At 54.8% G+C, this 27682-nt stretch overlaps 2 protein-coding genes across 9 annotated transcripts in view; both read left to right on the forward strand.

Moving 5' to 3' along the window:
* SRL (sarcalumenin) overlaps positions 1 to 7703 on the forward strand; it is a 38389-nt gene extending 30686 nt beyond the window's left edge. For all 6 annotated transcript variants that reach the window (NM_001435219.1, XM_021086706.2, XM_085015582.1 and 3 more), the window contains 3 exon segments: positions 1302 to 1418; positions 2993 to 3226; positions 4562 to 7703. In NM_001435219.1, coding sequence (NP_001422148.1) covers positions 1302 to 1418; positions 2993 to 3226; positions 4562 to 5373 — 1163 coding nt within the window. In that variant the 3' untranslated portion in view covers positions 5374 to 7703.
* Positions 7704 to 12958: 5255 nt separating this feature from the next.
* The window catches only part of ADCY9 (adenylate cyclase 9), a 185068-nt gene continuing 170344 nt past the window's right edge, over positions 12959 to 27682 (forward strand). The window contains exons 1-2 of one of the 3 annotated variants that reach the window (XM_085017775.1): positions 12959 to 13243; positions 14869 to 15148. The gene's annotated coding sequence lies outside the window, so the exon portion shown is untranslated. Of the gene's footprint in view, positions 13244 to 14868; positions 15149 to 27682 lie in introns of those variants that run through there. The other 2 variants (XM_085017776.1, XM_085017774.1) reach the window with 2 other exon arrangements.

Raw genomic sequence — 27682 nt, forward strand, 5'->3', positions numbered from 1 at the left:
CTATGTACCTTTTTTCTTTTTTTGGCAGCACCTGTGGCATGTGGCAATTCCCAGGCCAGGGATCCAACCTGCACCACAGCAGCAACCCAAGCAACAGCAGCGGCAACACCAGATCCTTAACCCACTGAACCACCAGGGAACTCCCCATGATATATGTTTTTATACTTCTGATTTTTTTTTTTTTTTGTCTTCTTCTAAGGCTGCTCCTGCGGCATATGGGAGTTTCCAGGGTAGGGGTCAAATCGGAGGAGCAGCTGCCAGCCTACACCACAGCCACAGCAATGCCAGACCTGAGCTGCCTCTGCGACCTACATCTCAGCTTACTGCAACACCAGATCCTTAACCCACTGAGTGAGGCCAGGGATTGAACCCGCATCCACATGGACACCAGTTGGGTTCATTACTGCTGACCCACGATGGGAACTCCTATACTTCTGATTTTTGAACCAAGAGAGTCAATCAATTAACTTTAAAAAAAAAACAAACCAAAAAACCCGTGCCTCCTCGTGCGTTGAGGCCTGTCTGCCAGGCTCCTGGAGGCAAAGACGTCTGGAGAACTGCCAGTGCTGCATTGTGCAGGGCTGGCCCTGTGTGCCTGGCTCCAGGACGGCACGCAGCAGGAGGGAACCACATCCCATGTGCCAAGTCCCCTCTCTCCACACCGTCTCTGGGTTTTGAAAGCGCTGGGAGAATTCTGCTTTTTCTTCTCAGGGACCTCAACCAGAGTGGCCCATGCAGGCATTCTCCCCAGCGTGGGGCAAGAGCCCGAGAACCGAGTCTGTACCTGGTCTGGGAGGCTGGCAAATGCGTCATGGACTCTGGCGGCCAATATCCGAGGTGGCCCAGAGCCAGGCTTGGGCTGAGTCTGAGGTGGGGTGTTGGGAGGGAGGCAGGCTACAGACCATCCCAGAGAATATAAGCCTCTCTGGAGGCTTTGCTGTTACTAACCAGGTAGCGGGGTTTAGCCTCTCCCCGCTTGGCAGCTTCCCCCCTTATTAACGCTTCTCCCGGATCTAAACCAGGAGGCCTCGCCCCAGGGAGCTCCGAGTCGCCCTGAGTTGACTTCAGTTGATGCCTCTGTCTCTGGTGCGAGGGTCTGGGCGCGGCCCCGGTGCCGCCTTCCAGCTCAGCTCATGGCACCTTGTTGGCGTGAGATGTGCCCCTGAGCGCCGGGCATGCTCTGGTCCGGGGCAGAATCGCACAGCTCGTGAGGGGCATGGTGGGGCACCGCGGGAAGGAGGCGTCTTCTGCAGTGAGGATCTTGGGGGTTCACTTCCGTGTCTAATCCCTGCTGCCCACAGATGGTGAAATCACCTCCAAGCCCATGGTGCTCTTCCTGGGGCCGTGGAGCGTTGGCAAGTCCACCATGATAAACTACCTCCTGGGGCTGGAAAACACTCGCTACCAGCTCTATACAGGTAACGGGGGACCGCGGTGGGGTTGTCGTCCTTTCGGTATCAGAAGTAACCAAGCATTTGGGAAAATGAAAACAATCAGGGTGTAACGAACCGCATCGGGACCGCAGTCCACAACGTGTGACGACTGCATGGTGACAGATGGTGCCTGGCTGCCCCACGGCACGTGGAGTTCCCGGGCCAGGACTTGGACTCAAGCTGCAGTTGCGACCTAAGCCACAGCTGTGTCAACGTCAGATCCTTGACCCACTCTGCCAGGCTGGGGATCAAACCTGGATCTCTGGGTGCTCCAGAGAGGCCACCAATCCCTCTGGGCCACAGAGGGAACTCTAACTAGACTCATCGTGGAAATCATGTAATGCAGGAAAGAGATTGAATCACTACCTTGAGTCTAACGTAATATTGTAAGTCATTTATATTTTAATTGGAGAAATAAACAGAATCTGATGGATTAGAAAAAGAAGAAATGAAAATCAAAATATTCATATATTCCTTCAATAGAATGATGAAAATCACATGCCTGAAACCAACAGTTATAGCTATGTTCACAGCAGTGGTGTTCAGAGTGGCCAAGAGGCAGAAACATCCAAACATCTGTCAAAAGATGAATGGGTAAACAAAGTGTGTTCTGTCCATACAATGGAGTATTATTCAGCCCTGAAAAGGAATGAGTTTCTGATACAACCGTGCCATGGGTGAACTTTCTTTTTTTCTTTTTTGGCTACTCTGAGGCATATGTAAGTTCCCAGGCCAGGGATCAACTTGGAGCTGCAGCTGTGCTGTAGGTTGCAGCTGCAGCAATATCAGATCCTTAAGCCACTGTGCCACCGCAGGAACTCCTGTATAAGGCTTGAAGACATCATGCTAAGTGGAATAAGCTAGACACCAAAGGACAGGTGTTGTATGATTTCACTTATGTGAGGTCTCTAGCAGAGTCCAATTTACAGAGATGGAAAGTGTGGAAGAGACTACGAGAGGCTGGGGAGCGGGATTAGAAATCCGTTTAATGGGGACAGAGTCCACTGGGGAAGATGAAAAAGTTCTGGAGCCTGATGGTGGTGATGGCTGCACAACATGGGAATACTCTCTTACTCAACTGTATTTTTTTTTTTTTTTTTGTCTTTTGTCTTTTTAGAGCTGCACTGCGGCATATGGAGGTTCCCAGGCTAGGGGTCAAATTGGAGCTATAACCACTGGCCTGCACCTCAGCCACAGCCACGTCAAATCTGAGCTGCATCTGCGACCTCCAGCACAGCTCACGGCAACGCCGGATCCTTAACCCACGGAGCGAGGCCAGGGATCGAACCCGCAACCTCATGGTTCCTAGTCGGATTCGTTAACCACTGAGCCACGATGGGAAGTCCCACTCAACTGTATGCTTAAATATGGTGAAAATGGTCAGTTTTACGTTATGTATATTTCATCACGATTGAAAAAAAGAAGGCACTAGCTTAGCAAGCAGGGGATCCAGTGCTTGTGGCAAGCCCTCCCTGAACCACCGTGCTCACCCGCGTCCTTGGCGGCGGGTCCGTCCCCCAGAGGTGACCGTGTTCCTTCCAACCCTGTGCCGTGTGCAGGCGCCGAGCCCACCACCTCCGAGTTCACGGTGCTCATGCACGGGCCCAAGCTGAAGACCATCGAGGGTATTGTCATGGCCGCCGACAGCGCCCGGTCCTTCTCGCCCCTTGAGAAGTTTGGCCAGAATTTCCTGGAGAAGCTGATTGGCATCGAGGTTCCCCACAAACTGCTGGAGCGGGTCACGTTTGTGGACACGCCAGGCATCATTGAGAACCGCAAGCAGCAGGAAAGAGGTAATTTAACCGTCGTCTTAGGAAACTGTTTCAGACAGCGGATGGTGGGCAGACGGGGGAGAGGCCAGCATTGTCTAAGGGGCGGAGGGGTGTGTCCTTTGCTTCCAGCCCTTTCTTGTCACCATGGTGCCTCTTAGGTGGGGGGTACCTCAGCCTTTTATCTCCCCAGGGACCGATCTGGTCTTACTTTCCTAAGCAGAGGGCCAGCCTTCTCTGTCGGTGGGGCCCTGAGGTCTGAGCTGGGGCCCAGACTGACTGGATCCCAGTCCAGGGGTACTTGACCTCTGGGCAACCTGGCTCTGGGTTAAACCTGACCTTCCACTCTTCCTGGGCCCAGTGTCTGCTTTACGAGGCCTGCTTCAACTTTCCAAAGCCCTGCTTGCCTTCGGGTGGCGGGGAAGTGCCACTGCGGCCCAGCGGGCACGGGGCTGGGACGTGGGCCCCGGAGTAGCACCGTGACACAGGGTCATCTGTAGAGATGAATCAGAATGGGGCACTTATAGGAACATAGGACCAGATGGTGGATCACAGTCTATGGTTATAACTCTCATTTTGGTTAGAACCAGACCCTGTTTTATTGCTGGTAATAATATTGTCACTAATACTAATAAGTGAACTTTTATTGCACTCCTCTAATGCATCAGATAATTTTACGGATTATTGGATGGTCATTCTAGAAACATGTTCAGACAGGGATTCCTAGTCCTATCGCTTTGGAAAGAAGTCGAAGGAATTGGAACGTATCCAGCCCCCACTGGGGACCTCTGCTGGCGGTGCTAGTTCCCTGCTTTCCCGTGCTGACAGCGACAGTGTAATCTTGATTTCAACTTAGATGTTATTGTTCTTCTTGTCGTTTTGTAGCCAAGACGCTAAGCCTTAGAAGCATTTACTAGTCCGCTGGGCGGTGGCAGAGCCCAGATTCCAGGCCAGGTCTCGATGGAAGGTCCACATTTCTTCCCCCAGGAACGCGCCCTCTCTTTCCTTCCCCCTGATTCCCTGACCGCGTGCCTTCCAGGTGGTCGCCGCTGCTTCGGATCTTTACAGGCAGTGGCACAACCTCCCTTTGGAAACAGCATCTTGTTTTGCTGGAGCCTCGGACTCCCCTGGGGGTTCAAACAAGCAGCAGGCCATCCTGGGCGGAGGGTCCGCCCCGGGCAGGAGACACATCCTTCATGCGTTAAAAGTCTTCAGAAACCCAGCAAATCCCCGAGGCCGTTGCTCCCTTCAATCAGGAAGGGCCTGGTTCTGGAAGGAGGGGCTCGGGGCTCGGGGCTCGGGGCTCGGGGCTCGGGGCTCAGGGCCCCACAGCCTGACGTCTCGCTCCCTCTCCCCAAGGTTACCCCTTCAACGACGTGTGCCAGTGGTTCATCGACCGAGCGGACCTCATCTTTGTCGTCTTCGACCCCACCAAACTGGACGTGGGTCTGGAGCTGGAGATGCTCTTCCGCCAGCTGAAGGGGCGCGAGTCCCAGATCCGGATCATCCTGAACAAGGCCGACAACCTGGCCACGCAGATGCTCATGCGGGTGTATGGCGCCCTCTTCTGGAGCCTGGCCCCGCTCATCAACGTCACGGAGCCCCCGAGGGTTTACGTCAGCTCCTTCTGGCCCTACGACTACAAGCCCGACACCCACCGGGACCTGTTTCTCCGCGAAGAGATCTCCCTCCTGGAAGACCTGAACCAGGTGATCGAGAACAGGCTGGAGAACAAGATCGCCTTCATCCGCCAGCACGCCATCCGCGTGCGCATCCACGCCCTCCTGGTCGACCGCTACCTGCAGACGTACAAGGACAAAATGACCTTCTTCAGCGACGGGGAGCTGGTCTTCAAGGACATCGTGGAGGACCCCGACAAGTTCTACATCTTCAAGACCATCCTGGCCAAGACCAACGTCAGCAAGTTCGACCTTCCCAACCGCGAGGCCTACAAGGACTTCTTCGGCATCAACCCCATCTCGGGCTTCAAGCTCCTGTCCCAGCAGTGCTCCTACATGGGGGGCTGCTTCCTGGAGAAGATCGAGCGGGCCATCACCCAGGACCTCCCCGGCCTCCTGGGAAGCCTGGGGCTGGGGAAGAACCCGGGCGCGCTCAACTGTGACAAGACAGGCTGTGGCGAAGCCCCAAAGAACCGCTACCGGAGACCCTAGGTGGCCACGGAGCCGTTCTCCGGCTCGCGGTGGTGAATGAGCTTGTGTCCTGCCGGTTGAGAAGTCCTGGTGTATTAACCCTTTGAGCCACACTGGCGAGAACCGCTGCGCGTTGGATTCGGGAGTTCCTGGAGGCCAGTGGGGGTGGGGTGGGGGGGGGAGCGTGGGAACTGTGAATCCCGGCGAGCTGTCTTGTCATCGCTTCAGTTAGGGGCCTGGTGGAGACGGTCGGGCCGCACCTGCTTTTCCTGGGTCCCGTCTCCAAGGCACAGAGAGCAGCTACACCCTAGTGTAAACTGAGTGAATGAGCGTCAGTAAGCTAAAAAGAGCCCTTTTCCCTGCTAAGCCGGAGTAATAAAGACGACTTGAGTCCCGCAGGGCTGCCCGCTGCGTCCATGCGGCTGCCTTCCTCTTGCTGCCTTCTGTGTGCCCCCAGCCCTTGGCTGCCTCCCGGCTTGGGTTGGCTTGAACCAGAGGCCATCTCTGGGGCCTGAATCAAGCTGGGTGCTGAGCGCACCCCCCCCCCCCGCCCTCCTCCTGCTTCTCCAGGGGGCGGGGACGGTTCACTAGGAGCCACGGAAGGCGCTGCCGCCCCCAGGCCATTCGTTGCTCTGGCGGCATCTTCTAAGCCAGCTTCCAAGCCAGCCGGCAAGCTCGGGCCCTTGCTCGGTCCCGTGCATTCAGGTAATTTACGTCTTGGAAGCCACCACCGTGAAGGTCCTGGCAGGGCTCAGAGGGTTAATCGGTTTGCAGTGTGTCTTTGTCTATTGCATGTCTTGGATAACTCAGACCCCAAAGGCTTTGGGTTTCAGAAGGGACAGTGGAGAGCTTGCTCCTTGCTGTTGGCACAGTGCCCCGCGGAGACGCTTGGCAGGAGGGTCGCGCCGTCCTGGTTTTCATCACATGGCTTTTCCTCCCCCTTCTTCTCCATTCCCTGAGGCGCCAACACTGAAACTCCGAGGAACCTCCCAGGAGTCAGAACCAGCGCCAGTCCCTCGGTGTCCGCGGCAACCCAGGCCCAAGCTTCAGTTTTCCACCTGAACTTGATGCCCACTGATCGCACCGCAGGGGAGCCTGGCCTTCAGTTACCGACGGGGGTGAATGTGTGTGTATTACGTTGTCCAAGAGAGATTAGGGTGATGACCGATGGTGGAGGGCGCAGAGCAAGAGCCAGCCATGCCTGCCCAGTGTGCCCCCTTGGAGGGCACGGAGGGCGAGGGCAGGGACAGAGGGAAGAGCCCAGAGGGGAGAAGCCTTTGGACGGAAAGTGGGCGGGCGAGGAGTCCGGGTGCGTCCAGGAGACCTGGCCAGGCTGCCCATCTGCCCCGCGGCGAGCAAGCCGGCCCCTCCTGGGAGTGAACTGCCTGGGGGCACTTGATCTTGAGGACTCCCCGTATCCCCCACTGGCGCCAGGGAGTCACCTGGACCAGAAGGGGAGGAGGACGAAGGCAGGGCGAGGGGCGCCCTGAGGATTAGGCTCTGGAAGCAAACTGGAGATCAGGCGAGAGGTCCACGTGCAGAGCCGCCGGCCCCGAATCCCGTTTCTCAGGCTTAGTGACACTCCGCACGCTGCATCACAGGCTGCTGCCTTCTTTGGCTTTTCGGAGCACCCAGAACCTTCCCCGGGAAGACCAGAGGCCTCAGAGCTTCCAGGACATTGTTTCTAAGCACAGAGGCAGCCCAGGAAGAAAAGTCTGCCAGGGCCTCCACGTCAGCTGGTGACCAGCGCCCGGAAGCTGTTTCCTTCTGTTTCAGAACCAACCTCGGCCTCGCCTCCATCCTGTGCACCCTGGAGCCTCTGCTCTCCCACTTGGCTCCTCAACCCTGCAGGCCCTCGGCTGCTCTTGGCTTGTCTGTTTTTCCCAGTGCAGAAGAGGAAAGGAAAGCGCAGCCCTGGGCATCGTCAGCGGTGGGGGTCACCGCTGCTTCGGGGGAGGCGCCTGGCATGAGACTAACACATATTTTTATGGGGGGGGGACATCATCAGCCTTCTTCCCCCCTTCTCTTTTCTCCATCCAGCTTCCTTTTCTGACTCCTGTTCCTCTCTTCGCTCCCTGACTTCCCTTTTCTTGTCAACCAGCTTGGGCTTTAAGCGCCGTTTGGTGCCCCGCGCTGTGGAGGTGGATTTTGAGCAGAATTCTGACTCTGTGGGTGGGGGGAGTGGGGAACTGGGGGAGATCCAGGTTCCGGAGGTCCCCCCCGGAGGAGTATCTGTAAATGTTTGTGCCTGAGCACCTGCTGTTTCTCTCCAAAGCGGAACCTTTCCAGCGCTCTTTCCATTCTGAGTTCATCAGGGAGAAAGTTTCAATAAAGTTCCAGTGTCTCTTTCACGTCTCGAGCTCTCTGGCTGTCTTCAACCCGTGTAACCCCTTCTTCTTCCTTTTGTCTAGCTTGAGCATACCGATTTTTATTAAGACTTAATTTTTAGCTTTTTGGCTGCATCCGCAGCAAGAGGAAATTCCCCGGTTAGGGATGAAACCCATGCCGCAGCTGTGACCTGAGCAGCTGTAGTGACCACACTGGATCCTTAACCCACCAGGGAACTCCAAGACTTAACTTTTTTATTTTTTGCTTTTTGGGGCTGCTCTCGCGGCCTATAGAGGTTCCCAGGCGAGGGGTCAAATCAGAACTACAGGATCCCTGCTGCAACTGCAACCTACACCGCGGCTCACGGCAACACTGGACCCTCAACCCACTGAGGGAGACCAGGGATCGAACCTGCAACCTCGTGGTTCCCAGTCAGATTTGTTTCTGCTGTGCCATGATGGGAACTCCAAGATTTAACTTTTTTTTTTTTGTCTTTTTTTGCCTTTTCTAGGGCCGCTCTCGCGGCATATGGAGATTCCTAGGCTAGGGTTCCAATCAGAGCTGTAGCCACCGGCCTACACCAGAGCCACAGCAACATGGGATCCGAGCCGCATCTGCAACCTACACCACAGCTCACAGCAACGCCGGATCGTTAACCCACTGAGAAAGGCCAGGTATCGAACCCGCAACCTCATGGTTCCTAGTCGGATTTGTTAACTACTGCGCCACGACGGGAACTCTAAGACTTAACTTATTTAAGGGTGGTGTTTGGTTCACAGCAAAGTCGAGTGGAAGCCAGAGATTTTCCGCATGGTCCCCCCGCCTCCACGCCCAGCCTCCCCCATTTTCAACCCACCAGATGGCACATTTGCCACAGCTGACAAACCTGCGTTGACACGTCGTAGCCATCCGAGTCCAGGGTTGACATTAGGATTCTCTGGGTTTGGCCAAAGGTACAGTGGATCCTTCTCTGTGGTGTCCCACAGAGTCCCACCGCCCCTGAAGTCCTCTGGGCTCCTCCTGTTTGATCCTCCTGTCTCCTCTGGGCACCTGTACTGATGTCTAAGTTGAAACTTTGTAAACTTCCTACCCTGGATGCAGATGCCCTCCCAGCCCCTTCTTCAGAAGCGCCTCCTGCTTCCAACCAGTGTCAAAGGGGACCCGTTCCTTCAGCCGGCCCTGAAACTAAAGCTTCCGGTTGTATGATCAGAACGTGTCCTCAGCACTTTGAATTTCTCATTTTCCCTGGCCTCCGTGGCCATAGCCCATTCATAGGAAGTATTGAAGCTTCTGTCCCCAGAGCTGCCACAGATGGCCCAGGCAGCCCCAGCATGGGGTCCACGCCCTCAACCATGCAGCTGCCCGCCTGGCACCTGAAAGCTCAGGTGGAGGAGCCCAAGGCTGGCCCTGAAGTTAAGGATCGGGCCTCCCCTTGGCTTTTGCACAAGGCAGTGCCCTCTCCCTGTGCCCCCATCTTGTGCTCGTCTTTGAAGACCAAACTGGTCCTTGACATCCCACCCCCCGCACCGCTCCGCCCTGAGCCTGTGCCCTTCCCATCCCATTTTATTGTCCGTGCGTGAGCCAGTTTCCAAAAGGAGAAGAACTGGGCCCTGGGGTTTGCTGGGAGGTTGGGAATAAGCAAGTAGGGGTGTGAGAGTTACACATGCCAGCGCTTGGGGGTGGGGGTGCAGGGGGGGCTCACACAGAGAGGATGCTGCCATCAGCACAAGGCCACCTGTTCTGGCTGCTCCTAAGCTGGGGGACGCAGCTCTTTGCCTCCCTCTCCCCTGCCCTCCTCCCGATGAGGGACCCACAGTCTGCGGACTGATGAGCTGAGCAAGCCGCCCTCACCTGACTGCACCCCCCTCCCCCAAGGTCAGTGCCCCCGGCCCCATAACTGGGATAATATGGCGCTTTTCCCTGGAAAATGGAAGGGAGGTGAGGTCTGTTCTGAAGAGGAATCTAACACCCCAGACCCCGCTGGCGTGTTCAAAATCGTGCTGTTTCACAAGCCTCCTCTTCCCCCCTTTTGATTAAGTCTGTCCTCAGGACGAGGGAACCGAAGGGCGAGATGCAGGGTGCCAAATCAGAGACCGTGCGAAACAGCCGGCTGAGATGAGGGGGTCGTGAAAGGAGGGGGCGTCTGTACAGCTATGTGTATGTGTCCCCTAAATACTTGGGGGTCCCATGGGGCTGTGTGTATAAGGGGCGTGTAGAAGGGTCTCTGTGGGGTGCGTGGCGGGCAGCAGATGCAGAGGTGAGTGGGTCTGGGGGGAGCCGAGATGCTGTGCCTCCTGTGTTGTGTGGAGAAGGTCCGGGGGGAGTGGGTGTGTCTGGCGTCTGTGTGGGGGCGTGGCTTTGAGTAATTCTATGAACACTGGGTGGATTGCAGATCATGGGAGCTCGTGTGCAGGCAGGTGTGCGTGTGCCATGCCCTCGGGGTGGAGTCCCAGGAAGGTGCAGCCCTGGGACATCTCAGGGGTCCCCGGGCTTTGCACTTGTACCCTGATGTCTGAGCCTTCGGACAACCCTTGAAGCCAATTCCTCTTTCCAGGACTTTAGGCTCAAGGTTTTCATAATCCAGGGAACTGTGAATTTTTCCTTAGACCATAAATGCAATAAAAAAGCATAAGAAAAGCAGAAAAATTAGAGGAGCGCAGTGCACGGAGGTGTATTCTACAGGTTCTGAGGCGTCCCCTGCGCCATCCTCTTAAAGTGAGGATAAAAAAACGTGCACACAGGGATGAGCTGGTTTTGTGTCTGCTTGCACTTGGGAACATGCTCTGTTTCCCCTCGTGTCAGTGGGGAAGGGAAGCAACTTGCAGAGCACTCCTTTGTGCCAGACACTGGGCTACAGACCTCAGCAGGCTTCGGCCTTGTTATAATGTGGTAATTGGAGAGCTGCGTGCCAGGCCACGTGTTGCATGCGCTCTCTCTCCTTTAATTCCCGAAACAAGCCCACAGGGAAGGAGCCGCCGGCACAGACAAGAACGCAGGCTCTGGAGTCGGATTGCTTGGGATTCGTCCTGGGCCCCACCACTTACTAGCTGGGCAGTCCTAGGCCAGTGACTTAACTTCTCTGTGTTTCAGTGTCCTCAGTCATAAAATGGAGATACTCTCCTGGGGTGGCGGTGACTTAATAATGCCACATGCTTGCAATAGTACAGAGCCCACAGAAAACATTCAGTAAATGTTATTACTGTTATTCATCAGGCTTTACTGATGAGGAGACTGATGATCAGAGTGGCTGAGATGATGGCACATGTATTTGGGAGGGCCAGAATTCTACCCGAAGCCTGACTCATCCTTCAGGTCATGCTAGGTTACTTGCCCAGGGTCACATCTGGGGACCCTGTTCTTTCTGATCCCAAGGCCTCTCCCCTCCTCTTCACAAACTGGCAAAAATTCATTTCCTACATATCCTGCTCTTCTTTCTGTGATAATCTGTCCCATGACTTAGTTTGGAACCTAGGCCAAATTACGGTAGTACATTTTTCTGACACACTAAAAAGAGGGATTTTGGAGTTTGGTGGCATGGCGGGTTAAGGATTTGGGGTTGTCACATTAGTGGCTTGGGTTTGACCTCTGACTCGGGAACTTTTCCATGCTTTGGGTGCAGCCAAACTCATAAAATAAAATAAAATGTGATTTTGCATTTGTGAAGAGTGCAAAAATATTTTTTTTGGTTATGTTTCCATTTTCTCCAAACTTCTGGATTTCTTTCCCACAACTTCAAAAGCCTTGGAATTTCGATGTGTTTATTTAGGCACAGTCTCTGTCCTAGGGGAGCTAACAATCCCGTTGGGGATGGAGTGCATGGAGACCCAGGGACAAGGGAAGTCCTCCCAGATGAAGCAAGCACACTTTCTGAATCATGTGTGAGGATACACCGCCCAGCAGAGGATTTTTTTCTCATTGGCAAATGTAATTATTTGAAAAGCCTGACCAATGCATATATATATATATATATATTTATTTAAGCATTTAAATATGTTTCCCTTGGTGAAAATCCACTTATGTAATATCAGGACTCTCTGGCAAATACTGAGAGAGCCGGGTTACGGCACTTGGGAAGGGAGAGGGATTCTTGCTACACTTTGAGGGATGAGTGGGTTTGGAAGGTCAGAGGCCAGTTCGGGTTGGGGTGGTGCCCACGCAGGGTGGGGGTGGGGGGATGGATCAGAGAAAGGAAGGCATCTCTGTAGCCGGCGAGGAATCAAGGTGAGAAGAGGTGAGTTAGCGGAAACCTGCCTGGTAGTGGAAACCCAAGGAACTTGGGTTTGAGGCCACTCCAAAATTCTGAACAGAGAGAGCAGTGAAGCAGCAGAGAAGTTCCTGCCGCAGCAGAACTGTTGGAGAGGTGAGAGCAGTGCCTCCGATGGTGCCCCCAGGACCAGCGGTTGCCGGCCTGCTGGGTGGGGGGTACTGATCTCCGTCCTCCCTGTTTGCTGGAGCTCAGTAGGGAGGCGGCGGAAAGAGGCCCCACCCCTTCAGTCTGGCCCTACTTAGGAGCCCCTGTTGGGCCCTGGACCCCTACCAGCCCTGGGCAGACCCAAATCCATGTCCCTTCTCTAGATCCCCGTGATATGTCGATTACTCCAGCCCTGGTGACCAGGGCCAGCGGACAAGAGGCCACGCAAGTCTGTGTGGCCGGGGCTGGACAAGGACACAGGCTGCTCCTAGCCCGCGGCCGCGGTTCTCAGATCACCCAGCGAGACGGGCTCCCGGTTGGGGGCAGGGGCAGCTTCCTGCGCGGAGACCCATCTCTAAGTGTGGGGACCTCCCGGGCTGCGGCCAGAGGCCTCACCGTGGCCAGGTCCGGTCTCGGGTCAGCGTCGCGGCTGGGGGGGCCTCAGCCTTCGCCGGGGCACCGCGCCACCAGCAGCGGAAAACGAGGCCCCGAGCAGGGCAGTCCTGGACCCGGGATCGGGAAGGCGAGCGCCTGGCAGAACCTGGCCTCGACCCTCAAGCCCGCCTTCTGGACGCACAAACAGATGTTCTGAGGGGCTCGTCACCGCGACCCCGAGGCCTCCCGGCGCACGGCCGCGGAGCCCAGACCCCGCCGAGCCTCGCCTGCGGGAGCCTGCGCCGCCGCCGCCGCCGCCGCCGCCGCCGCCGCCGCCGCCGCCGCCGCCGCCGCCGCCGCCGCCGCCGCCGCCGCCGCCGCCGCCCGCTCCCGAGAACGCGCCCGGGGTCGCGCATGCGCAGGCGCGCGCCTGCGCTTCCTGGGCACGCGGGCTCGGCGGGGCCGCGGCTTCGGTGACTCAGCGCCGGGGGCGGGCAGGCGGCTGGGTTCCCACCCGCGGGGGCCACGGCCTCCGCCCCCAGGCCGGGCCGCGGGGCAGGCTCGCCGCCCCAGCCCGCTCGGCCCGCCCTCCGCCCGCTGGAAGCCTGCAGGGTCTCCATGGTTTTCCTTTGGGGCCCAGAAAGGCCTTGAACTTGGTCAGAGCTGTGGGGTGAAGCCACAGATTTCTGGAGGCATTTGGGGGACGTGAAGAACGTCCACGACAGATGGGTGCTGGCAGCTACAGTGTTGTGGTTTTCACCTGCGGTCAGCCCTCAGGTAAAACAGGAACTGATAATTTTAGGGGGTTATCGCACCTCCCTTCCCTCGCCAGAAATTCGGAGAAGCTGGAAAAGCTGGAACCCTGCCCTCTCCTCCTGGTCCTTTAGGACAGAAATCCAGCCTCATCTTGCTCACTCACTCCTACTTCTGGGTGACCGCAGGCGGAAAAGCACTTAGGGCAGATGAAACTTCAGATACGGGGACCAGGGAAGGTGATATTATTAGAATATCTTTTTTTGTGGCTCCTGGGTTTCCCAGAATCACTAATCTCTGGAGCCAACAAGGACTTCAGAGATTCTGTAATATCACATCAAGTAGTTGTTAGCTTCTCTTTGAAACCTGTCCAGTGACAGGGTCTTGGGACAGGATGCTGGTTTAGTTTCCTCCCTCTGCTCTATTTGAAACCTGTCCAGTGGGGGTCTTGGGACAGGATGCTGGTTTAGTTTCCTCCCTCTGCTCTGGACCCCTGCTGTGAGACACCGCTTCTTTCTTGCAGCTCTGTGGGCATCAGGTGTGTCCCTCATTTCCCGCTTAGACCCCTGGGCACACGAGAACCTGGGAAGGACCCTCTGTGGCTCAACAAGGATGGCCAGCTGGTTACTGAAAGTAAAGGGGGAGTTCCTGCTGTGGTGCTGTGGGTTAAGGATCTGGCGGTGTCTCTGGTGGCTTGGGTCAGTGTGGAGGCGAGGTTCGATCCCCAGGTGCAGTGGATTAAAGGATACCCGCTTGCCTCAGCTGAGGCTCACATTCAATCCCTGGCTGAGGAACTTTCATGTGCTGGGGATGCGGTCATTAATTAAAAAAAAAAGAGGGGGATTTCTTTTAATTTCCTAGATTTTCTTGGCTGTTGCTTTGGGGTGGAGAGCATGCGGGCCTCTGATACCCTGGTGGCTTGAGAGGAAAGGGAAATCCTTGGAAAGGAGTTGTGTGATGGCCTCGGTGTGGATTTAGCTGCCTCTCCCACCCTCTGCCTGAGGAAGCTCTGCTCCTTTATGACGCATCCTTTTCCTGGGCTTAACATCACAGAACACCCAGGAGCATCTGGGAACTGCAGCCCAAGACAGCCACGTGGTCTCTTTACCCACAAGGAAGCTGAGACCCAGGAAAGGAGAGGTTGGCTCAGGGCCACAGAGCCGGCGAGGAGGAGAAATGGGACTCAAATCCAGGTCCCCCGATCCCCAGACCTGTTCCCGGGCTCCTCTGGCAGGTGTGCCAGGGGCCAGCAGAAAACAGACAGCACATTTCAGTGGGCTAATTTGAGGGACGGGGTAGGGAGAGTGGATTATTCTGGGGCTCATCAGGGTGGGATCTTACCACCTCTGCGCCTGGAGGCTGTGTGGAAGCTCATCGTCCCAGAGCTGGGACTCTGGGTCGGGGGTTCAGGAAGGGAGTTGGCGGGAATAAAAGCCTTGTCTTCAATTTCTCCCTCCTGCTGATCTAGCTCCCTGTGGACCAAACCCAGTGGGAAGTCGGGGGGAAGGGAGTGTGGCTTAGTCCTTACAGGACCGTTCTAGGGCGCTGCTCACGGTGGAAAAGGATGCAGAATGGACCTGGGGGGAGGGGCACGTGAAAGACCACCAGCGCAACATCCGCGCTTGCTTCTCCCACTTGTCCTATGCCAGGTAGGTCCGTTATCTCACCGCATCGTCCCGTAAACCTTGCTCGCCCATTCGACAGCTAAAGACACTGAAACAACCTGAGGGATGGAGGTACAGACAACTAAGCCGACATCTGTGGCTCCGGGATCTTATCTTGGGTGTGGCAGTTCCTCTGTGGACGTTTGCGGGATGAATGAACAAAAGAGGAGCCCAACGGAGGCCGAATGCAATGAGACTTGTCTGAAGAGCCCTAAGCTGTGCCGCTTCCTCGTGGGACCTGAGGGGCTGGAGGCCCTCTGTACAGGTGAGTCCCCTGCAGGTGGGTGTCTCACCTACTGGCTTGTAATGCAGGTGAAAGCAGGAGGTATATGGATCTGAGAAAAACCTTGGACTTTTCGCCTTTCCTAGTACAGGACAGCTTTGGAGTGAAAAACATGTCTCCTTCCGCAGCCATCCTCAGCCACCCCCTGAGTTCTGGTCCCCCCGCCCCCGCGCCCCCCAGTCTGGGCAGGAGCCCAGGTGCTGCCTCTTCCCTGCTCAACTCCCACAGTTGCTCCACCCACAAGCTGGGTTCTGCTGGGTGCGCTGCTGCTGCTGCTCCTGGAACACAGCGTTCCTCTGTCTTTGGGGATGAACCAGCCACCCCTGTGGCTGGGAGCGTTTACCAGCCCCCCCAAGATGGCCTGCGGGGGAGCGGAAACCTCAGCTCAGAGGCGCTGGGCTCTTTTCTCCACCTCCTCCACCACCCCTCCCTTCAGAATCCTCTCTCTTGGCCTCTTCCTTCTGGGAGGGTCCCCCAGGGCCTTTCATCCTCCCAGCACGTCAGCCTAATCTGTTGATCCCCTGCTGTGTATCTGAAGCTGCCGGATGTTATCTCGTTTCTTTCTCTACCTGGCGGAAAGTTGTAGGTAGGGACCGTGCAGAAAACCAAGACGCTGGTCAGGTACCTTGGCCAAGATCACACAGCTCTGAAGGGCAGAGCTGGCATTGGAGCGCTGGTCTAATTCACAGGCTCAGCCTGGCTCACTGCCCAGCCAGGATAAGCCCCGGTGCTGCGGGATTTGCCTTCATCGAGTACGTTGGCGACAAGCCTTTTCCTTGCGCCACTGCCTGCGTCCCTGGGGTCCGGCACACTGAGTGCACTGTTGCAGCCCACGCTGGTGGGTTTCCGCGTGAAGGATCTGCCTCGCACTGGATGCCACCCACAGTCTGTGTGTCCCCCTCGAGTCCCCTGCTGCTGATGGTGCCCCCATGGAGGCAGGGGAGCATTCCACCCAGTACTGTTTTTTGGCTGTTCACGGCACGTGGAAGTTCCCCGGCCAGGAATGAAACCCACGTCACAACAGCAGCCCAAAAGCCACAACAGTGACAGCACTGGATCCTTAGCCCACTGCACCACAAGAAACTCCCACTGGATCTAGTGCTTTTTTTTTTTTTAATTTTATGATGATTTTTATTTTTTCTATTATGGCTGGTTTACGGTGCTCTGACAATTTTCTACTGTACAGCGAGGTGACCCAGTCACACCTACATGTACACCTTCGTTTTTCTCCCATTATCATGCTCCATCGCAAGTGACCAGACACAGTTTCCAGTGCTACACAGCAGGATCTCGTTGCTTATCCATTCCAAAGGCAATAGTTTGCATCTATTAATCCCAAATTCCCAGTCCCTCCCACTCCCTCCTCCTCCCCCTTGGCAACCACAAGTCTGTTCTCCAAGTCCATGAGTTTCTTTTCTGTGGGAAGGTTCATTTGTGCCGTATATTAGATTCCAGGTATAAGTGGTATCATATGGTATCTGTCTTTCTCTTTCTGATGTACTTCGCTTAGTGGGAGAGTCTTTAGCTCCATCCATCCATTGCGTCGAGTGGTGAATGGCACTGCCCGCCCCCCTGCTCTCTAAAGCCCACCTCATATGCCACTTCCTCCAAAGCCATTCACCTCCAGTGTCCCAGCCTCGCCTTGGTGAGCCTTCTTCCCTAGAGCGTTGGTCACATTCTCTCCTGTGTGCACCGTAAATTGGGATATGCAGTGTATCTTCTTTGCCGGGGGCAGGGGTTCTATTGCCATCGGATATGCATCTGTCCAGTTTGTAACCCGACCTCACGCACAGTGAGCCACCAGTGAATGAAGGCATCTGGGGGGCTGAGAAGCGTTCGTAAAGTGACGGTCCATCCCTCAACTATACATGCTTACTTGGCTTCAAACAAGAATCGGCTGTGTGATCACGGTCCTGGGTGAGCCTGGGTGCTGGGAGGGTGGAGGCTGCCTTGTTTTCTCCGGGAGCTTTGAATTTGGGGAAATGGAGACGCTGATGAGAGCAGCCAGTGGACAACAGCCAGTGGAAGGTCCTACACATCTGCCTCTCCAGATGGGGCCCGAAGAATGGAGAGCTGACCTCTTGACCTTTATCATGGGCTGCAGCTGTCCTGAGCCCATCCCCTGCCCTCTGGGACCCTTTATGTTTGCACCGATAGATAGAGGCCTTCGCCCCCCCGCCGGGGCGTGGGGGAGACCTTGGCCGCAATGGCAGCCCGCCCTCCCTGGGACCACAGGGGGCTCAGAGCACCCATTTTCCGTATCACTCAAGACAGACAGATGCTGGGGCCCTTGACTGAGAACGAGTGGGGCTGGGATGACTCATCTGCGCTCTTCCCACCTACATGTGGGTTCAGAGCCTTTAGGCATCGGAACAGTTCCCCGGGAGAGGCCCGGAGGGCGCCCCATGCAGATGGCGGCTTGGGTTCCTGCTTCTCAAAGGTCTGTCGCTGCCCCCGAGTTTCACGGTCCAGATCAGTGAGGGGCCCTCCAGCTGGATGGGCGTGGACAACCGCAGAAGAGGCAGCCACGGAAGGAGAGCCCTGGCCTGGGCATCAGGCAGCCCAGAGGTGAACCGGGCTCTGCCAGGAGCTCACTGTGTGTGTGTGTCAAGGAAAGAGGCTCATTTTTCATGAGCAGACAGACGTCTTGCTTCCCCACCACCTCCCACTGCATGAACTGAGGGCTGTGAGAAGTCAAAACCCGTCCCTACCCTGATGGTCTCAGTCTGTAAATCAGTACAGATCAGGGTCAGAAACGCTGGACACGGGTGTTCTGGGAGCACAGAAGAGAAGCAAACTCGTCCTTCCTAGAGGAAAGGAGGGGACACTTACCTGAAGAGGTGACACTTGAGCTGGACCTTGGAATTTGATGGGAGTCACTCTGTTGCATCTTTGGAGAAGTGTGTGCAGCCTTTTGTCAGTGGAATGAGGTCAGGGCAGGTGGAGAGGTGGGAGATAAAGACAGGAGATTAGGTGGGAAGGGCCTTCTTAAGTCGTGTGAACTGGGGACCTTGTCCCAAAGGTGAAGGGGCGACTAGAGCCGACTGTGGCAGAAAGACCCCTCTGCCAGGAGCGTGGAGGATGGATCGGATGCGTCAAAGATGAAGAGAGACCCTGGGCAGGAGTGGGTCACACGGTCACAGGAGGGCGGTTTGGGACCTCAGCTGTGGGGTTGGTGAGGAGGGTTAGACGCGATAATCCCCAGCGGAAGTTCTCTGCTCTGAACTCATCTGGCTTCTGGTCCTGGGTGCACCTGCCCCTCCCCCCCTGCTCCTAGTCGGTCCCCTGGGTTGTTTGCCAGTCCTTCCCCGTCTCCAGCCCCTGGGGTGCATGGGGCTATGACCTGTGTGGATTTTGACCTTATCCAGTGTCCCTGTTTGTTGGTTTTGTCCGCCCAGCACTTCCGATGAGACTGGACTGGTGGAAGGCGCTACCCTGCCTTGGGGTCCTTCCCACCCCCATCCGGCCCTGACTCTGGCCTTGGACCATGGGGCTCCAGGCTGGCAACGGCGACTCTGCCGTCCTGGCTCTTTGCGAGAGGAAGGATTGAGATGGCCCATCCCACTGGAAGAGGTGGATAAGCAGGAACTAGAAAAATGGATTAAAGGGACCTTAGTCGAAGAAAGAGCAGAAGGTGAAATACAGGGCAGTCCCACAGAGTGACCCAGCGAATTTGAGCCCCGTGATTTAGGTCTATCAAATGTAATCCTAAAACCTGAAGTTCGTGTCTCTCCCTAGTCCCGCCACTGTTATCCCAGGCCAGGGTCACACTGCTGCCTGTTCCTGCTCTCCTGGTCTGTGAAACTGTCATCTCGTGATTCTTGGGCCCATAGACCTCAGTAACCTGTCAACAAAGAGGTTTCTGGGGAGTTCCCATCGTGGCACAGCGGAAACGAATCTGACCAGCAACCATGAGGACACAGGTTCAATCTCTGGCCTCACTCAGTGGCTTAAGGATCCAGTGTTGCCAGGAGCTGTGGTGTAGGTCACAGACGTGGCTCGGATATGGTGTTGCTGTGGCTGTGGTGTAGGCCGGCAGCTACAGCTCCGATTTGACCCCTAGCCTGGGAACCTCCACATGCCTCAGGTGCGGCCCTAAAAAGACCAAAAAAAAAAAAAAAAAGTTTGGTGCCTGATGTGTGCCCACCTCCCACTGGCTGGGATAGGATACAGGATGCTCCCAGCTGTGTTCTCAAGGAATCAGGAAGCTGGTATTTTAGTCTAGTTGGGAGAGCAAAACACACATAGAGAACCAACTAGAGAGCAGAACAGGCGAGCGGTCAGGAGGGCAGTCAAGGCGGAGAAGGAGGAATTGGGGATTTGGGATTAACAGATCCACAACTACTGTATATAAAATAGATAACAAGGACCTGCTGTATAGACTAGAAAACCATACTCGATATCTTGTAATCACCTACAATGAAAACGAATCTGAAAAAGAATTTGTATCTTTGCATCTGTATCTACAAAACGGAATGTCTTTGCTACACTCCTGATACATTATATTTTATTTTTATTTTATTTTATTTTTTGCTTTTTAGAGCCCCACCTATGGCATAGGGAGGTTCCCAGGCTAGGGGTCGAATCGGAGCTACAGCTGCCAGCCTACACCACAGCCCCAGCAACACCAGATCCGAGCCATGTCTGTGACCTACACCTCAGCTCACGGCAACGCCGGATCCTTCACCCACCGAGTGAGGCCAAGGATCGAACCCGCAATCTCATGGTTCCTAGTTGGATTCGTTTCCACGGAGCCACGACGGAAACTCCTACACCTGATACATGATAAATCAACCACACTTCAATTAAAAAAAGACGGCAGTTAAGCTTGGGTGGGACGTGCTGCAGGGCCCATAGAACCTGCGCAAGGAAGAAGCAGATGGTCTGGTCTCTTGGGTTCCCTCAGTTGTGGGGCAGGATCCAGCCTAGATCTAGCTGAAAGCCTAAGCAGGATCCCGACCAGCCTCAGGGTGCGGGGCCAAATGGCCTTGACGCTGCTCTCGTCCAGGGCTCCGTCCTTGTGTCCTAAATGTTCACGCCATTTCCTCAGCCAGCACCTCTCTGCTCGTCCAGATTCTCCACCGGCTCTTCGAGGCCCAGCCCAAAGGGCCTTCGTCTTTTTGCACGAAGGCCCTTTCCTTCCACCCGTTGGATTTGTTGCGGATCCTCCAGAGTCCTGGTCTCATAACTCTGCTGGGGCGTTTATCCCATCTCATGACGCATTTGTGAAAGTCACGTCTCTCCTGTATTTGTGTTTTCATCCATCTCGCTGGCTTGTGAGCGTCTCGTTAGCAGGGACTTTGTCTGATTTGTTTCTCTACCTCCCAGGGACTAGCCGGGAGTGGTACTCTGCTCAGAAATGTCTGTTAAGTGGATGAGCAGTAGTTTGACAGAAATATTCTCCCTGGTATATCAGTGATATGAAGTCAGTTTTGTAAAAGTAATTCTAGGAGGAGTTTCCACTGTGGCTCAGTGGTTAACGAACCTGACTCGTATTGGTGAGGACATGGGTTTGATCTCTGGCCTTGCTCGGTGGGTTAAGGATCTGGTGTTGCCGTGAGCTGTGCTGTAATTCACAGATGCAGCTCACATCCTGCGTTGCTGCGGCTCTGGTGCAGGCCGGCAGCTACAGCTCTGATTGGATCCCTAGCCTCGGAACCTCCATAAGCTGTGGGTGCAGCTCTAAAAAAAAAAAGAGAGACAAAAAGCCAAAATAAAATAAAATAAAATAAATTTGGAGTTCCCATTGTGGTGCAGCAGAAACAAATCTGACTAGGAACCATGAGGTTGTGAGTTTGATTCCTGGCCTCGCTCAGTGGGTTAAAGATCTGGCATTGCTGTGAGGTGTGGTATAGGTCACAGATGTGGCTCAGATCCTGTATTGCTGTGGCTGTGGTGTAGGCCGGCGGCAACAGCCTGGGAACCTCCATATGCCATGGGTGCGGCCCTGGAAAAAAAAAAAAAAAGACACACAAAAAAAGTAATTCTAGGAGTTCCCCTTGTGGCTCAGTGGGTTAAGAACCCAACTATATCTATGAGGATGTGGGTTCGATCCTTGGCCTCTCAGTGGGTTAAGGATCCAGTGTCGTTGCAAATTGCTGTGTTACTTGCAGATGCGGCTTGGATCCAGCATTGCCGTGGCTGTGGCTGTGACCCCTAGCCTAGGAACTTCCATATACTGCAGGTGTGGCCATAAAAACAAAGCAAAAGTAATACTAAAACCAGAAGGGGGAGGTGCCTGCTTTCTGCGGCCAACTTCTGGTAGAGGAGCAGTCAGATGGAAGGGTGTGGTCCGTTGGACTTGTGTGGACACGAGGGAGAAGGGTATCCAGCCGGCTCTTGGTCTTGACCTTCAGCACCCCGGGGCTGAAAATAGGGTAAGAGAGTCAAGATGGGCCTCCTTGGAGTTCCCGTTGTGGCGCAGCAGAAACGAATCTGACTAGCATCCGTGAGGATGCAGGTTTGATCCCTGGCCTCGCTCAGTGGGTAAAGGATCCAGCGTTGCCATGAGCTGGGGTGTAGGTCGCAGATGTGGCTCGGATCTTGCATGACTGTGGCTGTGGCATAGGCCAGTGACTACAGCTCTGATTCAACCCCTAGCCTGGGAACCTCATATGCCATGGGTTCTGTCCTTAAAAAGCAAAAAAAAAAAAAAGATGGTTCTCCCTTAGCTTGTGGAGAGAGTCTTAGAATCAGAAGAGTCGGTGACTAACTCTGAGCCAGTATAGTTGCTGTATTAACCTCTTGGAACCAAAGCAGATGAGAAATATAGGAGTTCTTTGCAGCGTCTAAAGTGTTACTGGGATATGAAGCATCCTTGTATTTTTCTCTTACTTCTGATCTTTCCTTCTCTTTCATTCCTTCTGTAACACAATTCAAATCCCCAGGCACTAAGGCTAGCTGGGAAAAGGGAGTCTCCATCTGAGTTCCCATCTAGGTCCCAAGACCGGACCCCCGGTGGCAGGGAGGGCGGACATGGTTTTTTGGCTTCTCCACCAGATGACCTTGGGCACCTCCTTTGAACTCCCTGAGCCTCAGTTTCCTCGTCTGTAAAAGGGAGATAATTGTCTTCACCGCACCCACTTCCTGGGGCTCCAGGGAGGGTCAGACGAGACAGTGGGCGTTACAGTGCCTTGGAAAGGTCTGTTCAGATGCTGTGGATTTACTTTTTAATCCGGGCTGGAGGGCCCTGGATGAACTTTGCCAAGACGGTGGCCCATTTAGACAGTGACATCATGCACCTGTAATGGGAGTGCAGGGTGGGGCGTGGAAGGTGGCCCAGAGTCTCAGGGGTAGGGGACCCCGCCCGGTGCCCGCCTGGGGACGACCTGAGCCTGTTGTCACTCATTTAAATGATCTGAAGAAATTCAGTCTCCTGGCTGCCAAACTGGCAAAGACTCTGCCATGACGTCTGTACTCAGGGGAGATGGGGATTCGATTTCAAGGGTTGAGGCCATTCTGATTTGCTTCACTGTCTCCAGGGTCTAACCCTGGTGCCTGGACGTGGTGGGCAACCAGAATCGATCTGTGGGGAAACAAAATTCAGGTGGTGCGTTTTGAGATCTCTTATCGTCTGTGTTCTCACTTCTTTTGTGTTTGCAAATTCCAGGTGTAGATAAACACTTAAAAACCAAACCAAACCCAAACAACAGACCACGATTCCAAGACATGGTGGCCTGACTCGTGGCTGGAGACGTGACTGGCCAGGGTTAATGAAAGGTCTGGCTTCAGAGTTCAGAGGCTGGCGTCCCCACCTTGGCGCTTTGTTGATCCCAGGAGGCTGTGAGGTCAGAGTTGTGTGGGAGGGGCCCTGGGTGTCTGGGGCCAGCGAGGTTTGAAGTCCCTTCATCGACCTCACGGGTCCCTAGAGCTGAAAGAGAATGGCCTCATCCAAACATATGTGTGAGTGTGTGCTGTGTGCCCGGCCCTGTGCTGGGGCTACGAGGAAGGCTGGGTTGTGGCTCCAGGGTTGGGCGGCCTGGAGCTGAGAAGAGGAACAGAGGCTTCCCGCTGGCGGGCAGGGAGTGCCCGGGCAGAGGAGTGGTGGACAGTCCTGGCACGGCAGTGGGGGCAGAGCAGGGACCCTCAAAGGCTTGGGAGGAAGTGGAAATACATGAGGAGGACACAGTCAGTCCCTGATTCTCATCTCTTCCCCCTGCAGATGTCTCCTGTCCTTTTCTGGCCCCAGCTAGGAGGCGATCGTAGCTTTCTGTTTCCAACAACTACAAAGGTAGCCCCTTGAAACCGTCATTACCCCACAGACTGGCAGGATGCTCTGGCTGTCAGCTGGGGCATGCTTGCAGCTTCTAGAGGCCAGCGTCTCTGCTCCTCCCCTGTCCCCACCCCGCCTCCACCATCCCCAACTGCACCCAACCTCAGTCTAGCAGCAGGGCCTCACCCCCTGGTGTTTGGAATCGTGACGTCCTCTTCCTTCGCCAGCTGGAGAGAACCCTCTGCTTCTAAAGGACACATGTGCTTAGGTCAGGCCTACCTGGACAGTCTCCCTTGGATTATCTTGAAGTCGACTGATTAGTAACCTTAATTACACCTGCAGAATTCCCGTTGCCCCGTACTAATGTAATCACCGTCCCGAGGACTCGTGTGGGAACTCTTGGAGGGATCTAAGATCTTGCTGACCACAGCTATGTTAGGATGAGAGGCTGACCCCAGGCCGTAGGGTTCGAAGAGAGGAAGGAAGCTAAGGTGTGGCAAGAACTTGGTACTCAGCAAACATTTTTCACAAATGTCATCCCCGGCCTCATATCACAGTGAGAATGTAGGTGTTGTTATCATTATTATCATTCTATTAGTGGGAACACTGAAGCTAAGAGAAGAAAAAAAAAAAAAGGCATAGCTACGAAATGGCAGCACCATCTAATGGCAAAGCCTCCTTTTTCCACTCCGCCGTCTTGGGAAGGTGGAGCCGGGTAACTCAGGGGAGATAAAGGGCAAAGCTCTTGGTGTCTGATGTGCTGCGGGGCGAAGGAGAGAGAAGACTCTAAGACGAGTCTGGGGAAGGGAGAGGGATGGTGGCATCATTCACAGGAACTCGCCCAGGGGCTAACTCGGTGGCATGGAGGAAAGACGCTGATTTCTGTGTGGATTTCGAATGTTCAGGATCCCCAGGCTGGGTTCACCCATACCTCTTAGCTTCATAGAAGCTGCTTCTCTCAGCAAGGAAAGGGCAGGGCCACCTGTCCCCATGCCTGGTGACTGCTTTAAGGCCTAAGAAGAGCCGAGAAGCCTGCAGGTGCTAGGTTCGAGCGGGGGAGGGAGAGGAGGGGAAGGGCTCCCCACCACCTGTGAACCCTTCTTTGCTGCACGTCGGGCAGCCTCGGTGTGGACCCTGGCTTGACTCATGGACTCTGACGCAGAGATCACCCAGGCGGGTCCCGCTGTGAAGCTGGTGCTCGGATAGGGGTTCTAGCACAGCGCCTGCCCCTGGCTCTCCTCCGGACCATTCGTGATGAATTAGACCCGTCGTAACTCATATTTGTCCCCGTTCTTCCGGGGCTTCCAGTGGGCGAGGATCGCAAAGGCGCTTTGACAGCAACGGTGCGGCTTCTCTAACAGAAAGACCCCTCTCTGTGCAGGCGGCCTGGAGCACCGGGGGAAGAGTGGGTCAGCGCTTCTGAGTTGACTCATCACCTTGCTTTCTCTGTGCCACGGGGACTCTGCCACTCAGAGCAGGATGGAACTTCTCTGGGGCTTTGTCCTCGCCCTGTTTGGGAAGACTACGGGCACACTCCAAGAAATGGTTGTAATTAAGAACTTTAATGGGGAGTTCCCATTGTGGCTCGTCAGTTAACAAACCCAACCAGCATCCATGAGGGCGTGGGTTTGATCCCTGGCTTCACTCAGTGGGTTAAGGATCTGGCGTTGCTGTGAGCTGTGGTGTAGGTCGCCGATGCGGCTTGGATCCTGCATTGCTATGACTGTGGTGTAGGCCGGCAGCTACAGCTGTGATTGGACCCCTAGCCTGGAAACCTCCATGTGCCACGGGTGCAACCCTAAAAAGACAAAAAGTAAAATAAAATAAAATAAAATAAAATAAAATAAAATAAAAGAACTTTAATGGAATGGATGACCAAGTTGGGAGTTTTGTCTGTGGGCTGTTCCAGCTGTGGTTCTGTGCTCTGGGGCTTTGGTGGAGAGGGGCTTCTGGAAGGGCTGACGGGGCAGGTGGGGGGGGTGTGTGGCTTCCACCAGGCCTTAAAGGCTGACTCTGGGTGGATTCAGCAGACAGGAGAAGGGAAGGCCGCTGGGGGGGGAGGGCCGAGCACAGACACGCAGGTCTCAGCAAGCCTGGCGTCTTTACGGGCTGTGAGCGCTTGGGTCTGCACGGGGAGGTGGTGCCGCCTTGGTCTGGAGAATGACTGCGTCTTCTTCCTTCTCTTTAATGAGGACTCAGGAGTCTTTAGCTTCCTCTCCTGCTCCAGGTGTGCGGAGGCTTGAATGGGGACCCTTGCGTCTGCCCAGCCTCAGTGGCAGGTCTGCAGGATGCTCTTTCCCTTCAGTTTCCCTCCTGCCTCCCAAGCAGTGTCCTTCTGTCGGCCCTGCCCTCACTGTCTGCTTTAAAAACTCCTGTTTTGGAGTCCGCATTGTGGCTCATTGGTCAGAAGACCTAACTAGACATTTCTCCAAAGCAGACATATGGATAGCCATGAGAACGTGGGTTCCATCCCTGGCCTCGCTCAGTGGGATCCAGCGTTGCCATGAGCTGCGGTGTAGGTTGCAGACAAGGCTCAGATCCCATGTTGCTGTGGCTGTGGTGCAGGCTGGCAGCTGTAGCTCCAGTTCGACCCCTGGCTTGGGAACCTCCCTATGCCGCCAGGGCAGCCCTAAAAAAGCAAAGGGATGTGACTTGCTTCGTTTTCATTTTCACCAAGCCCCACGCCGTTCACGTTGAAGACACTTCAATGTCCTTGTGTAGCTGAACGTCCCCTGACCTCTCTCTGGTCACCTTGACTCTGTTTCATACGATTGCACGTTTTCTGGAGGGACGCGGAAGACGGGGCTTGCTTTGGGTCCTCCTGGTGGGCAGAGCTTTCCTCTCTGGGCTGGGGGTCCCCTTCTCTTCTGTGAATCTGCCCACAGGGGGAAGAACCAAGTCTGGTGATGCCACAGACCGCGAGGAAATGGGTCCGCCATGGCGCTAGGGAGGCTTCTGTCATGACCTGCACAGACATCTGCGGCAATTAGTTTTAGGCAGAGTAGAATTTATTGGAAAGATTTGGAGAGGTAGCCTGAGATCCAAGGCCAGGCATAGTTGGGGTCTCAGGAGGGCACTTGACCTGGGAGCTGGCTGCCCATCAGGGAGTGGGGCGGTGTCTTGGGGTGCCTGCTTGGAGGTGTGTGGGGCAGGTAGGCTGTCTTCCAGTCCATGTAGGAGGCAGAAAAGGGCCATCTCGAAGTGCTCGGTTAGAATCCCGCCACTCAGGCGTCCTCACTCAGGACTCAGTGGGGGTCTGCGCGTCCCCGTTCCCCACATACCCTGGAACACTGCCCTGAGTCCGGACCAGAGACACAAACCCCAGCTGCTGGAAGGAAGCCTGGCCCGAGGGTCCAGCCGATTTCATCCTGAGGGGCTTCCTCAACGTGTCCCTCCTGCCACGTCAGACAGGTGAGTAGCATCTCACTGTTACAGGAATGATTTTCACGTTTCACAGTGAACGAGAGACGTGGTGCAGAGACGATGCTTTGCGTGACGGGAGGAGCTACGTAAAAGAACGGAATCTGGCTTGTTTTTGGTCCCCAGCTCTCCGTGGGCCGCCCAGATTTCCAGGAGAGGCCTTGAAGGATGCAGGACTGAGCTAAGACACCATGTGCGTCTGTGCCCAACCTATGTTCTGTTAAAAACGAGTGCTTGACGGAACACTTTGAAAGTTTTTTTTTTTTTTTCACTTTCATCTATCAAGGTTAATTTTATTTTTTTTAACATTCTTTTTCACTATGGCTGATCAGAGGACATGGAATATAGTTCTCTGTGCTATGCAATAGAATGTTTTTGTTGTAAGGGATGCAGTCTTTTAAGAAATTATTTTTGGAAAGTAATTGGTAAGCTCTTGGTAGAGAATTACTAAGAAAAAGGTTTTTTCAGTAGATTTGTTTAAATAGGCCCCTAACTGATGAGATGTTTCCATGTTTCCTTTTTTTTTTTTTTTTTTTTTTTTTGTCTTTTTAGGGCCGAACCCATGGCATATGGAGGTTCCCAGGGGTCTAAACAGAGTGGTAGCCCCTGGCCTACACCACAGCCATAGCAACTCGGGATCCAAGCTGTGTCTGCAACCTACACCACAGCTCACGGCAAAGCCAGATGCTTAACCCACTGGGCGAGGCCAGGGATTGAACCCACGTCCTCATGGATGCTAGTGGGTTCGTTAACCACTGAGCCATGACGGGAACTCCCAGATCCTTTTTTTTTTTTCCCTGTGTTTTGTCTTTTTAGGGCTGCATCTGTGGCATGTGTAGGTTCCCAGGCTAGTCTTTTGGGAGCTATAGCTGCCAGCCTACACC

Source organism: Sus scrofa, chromosome 3 (genome assembly GCF_054392235.1).
Source record: "Sus scrofa isolate SSC_HxYL_T2T_F1_AM1 chromosome 3, Sscrofa_HxYL_maternal_Yorkshire_Landrace_v2.0, whole genome shotgun sequence".
NCBI lineage: Eukaryota > Metazoa > Chordata > Mammalia > Artiodactyla > Suidae > Sus > Sus scrofa.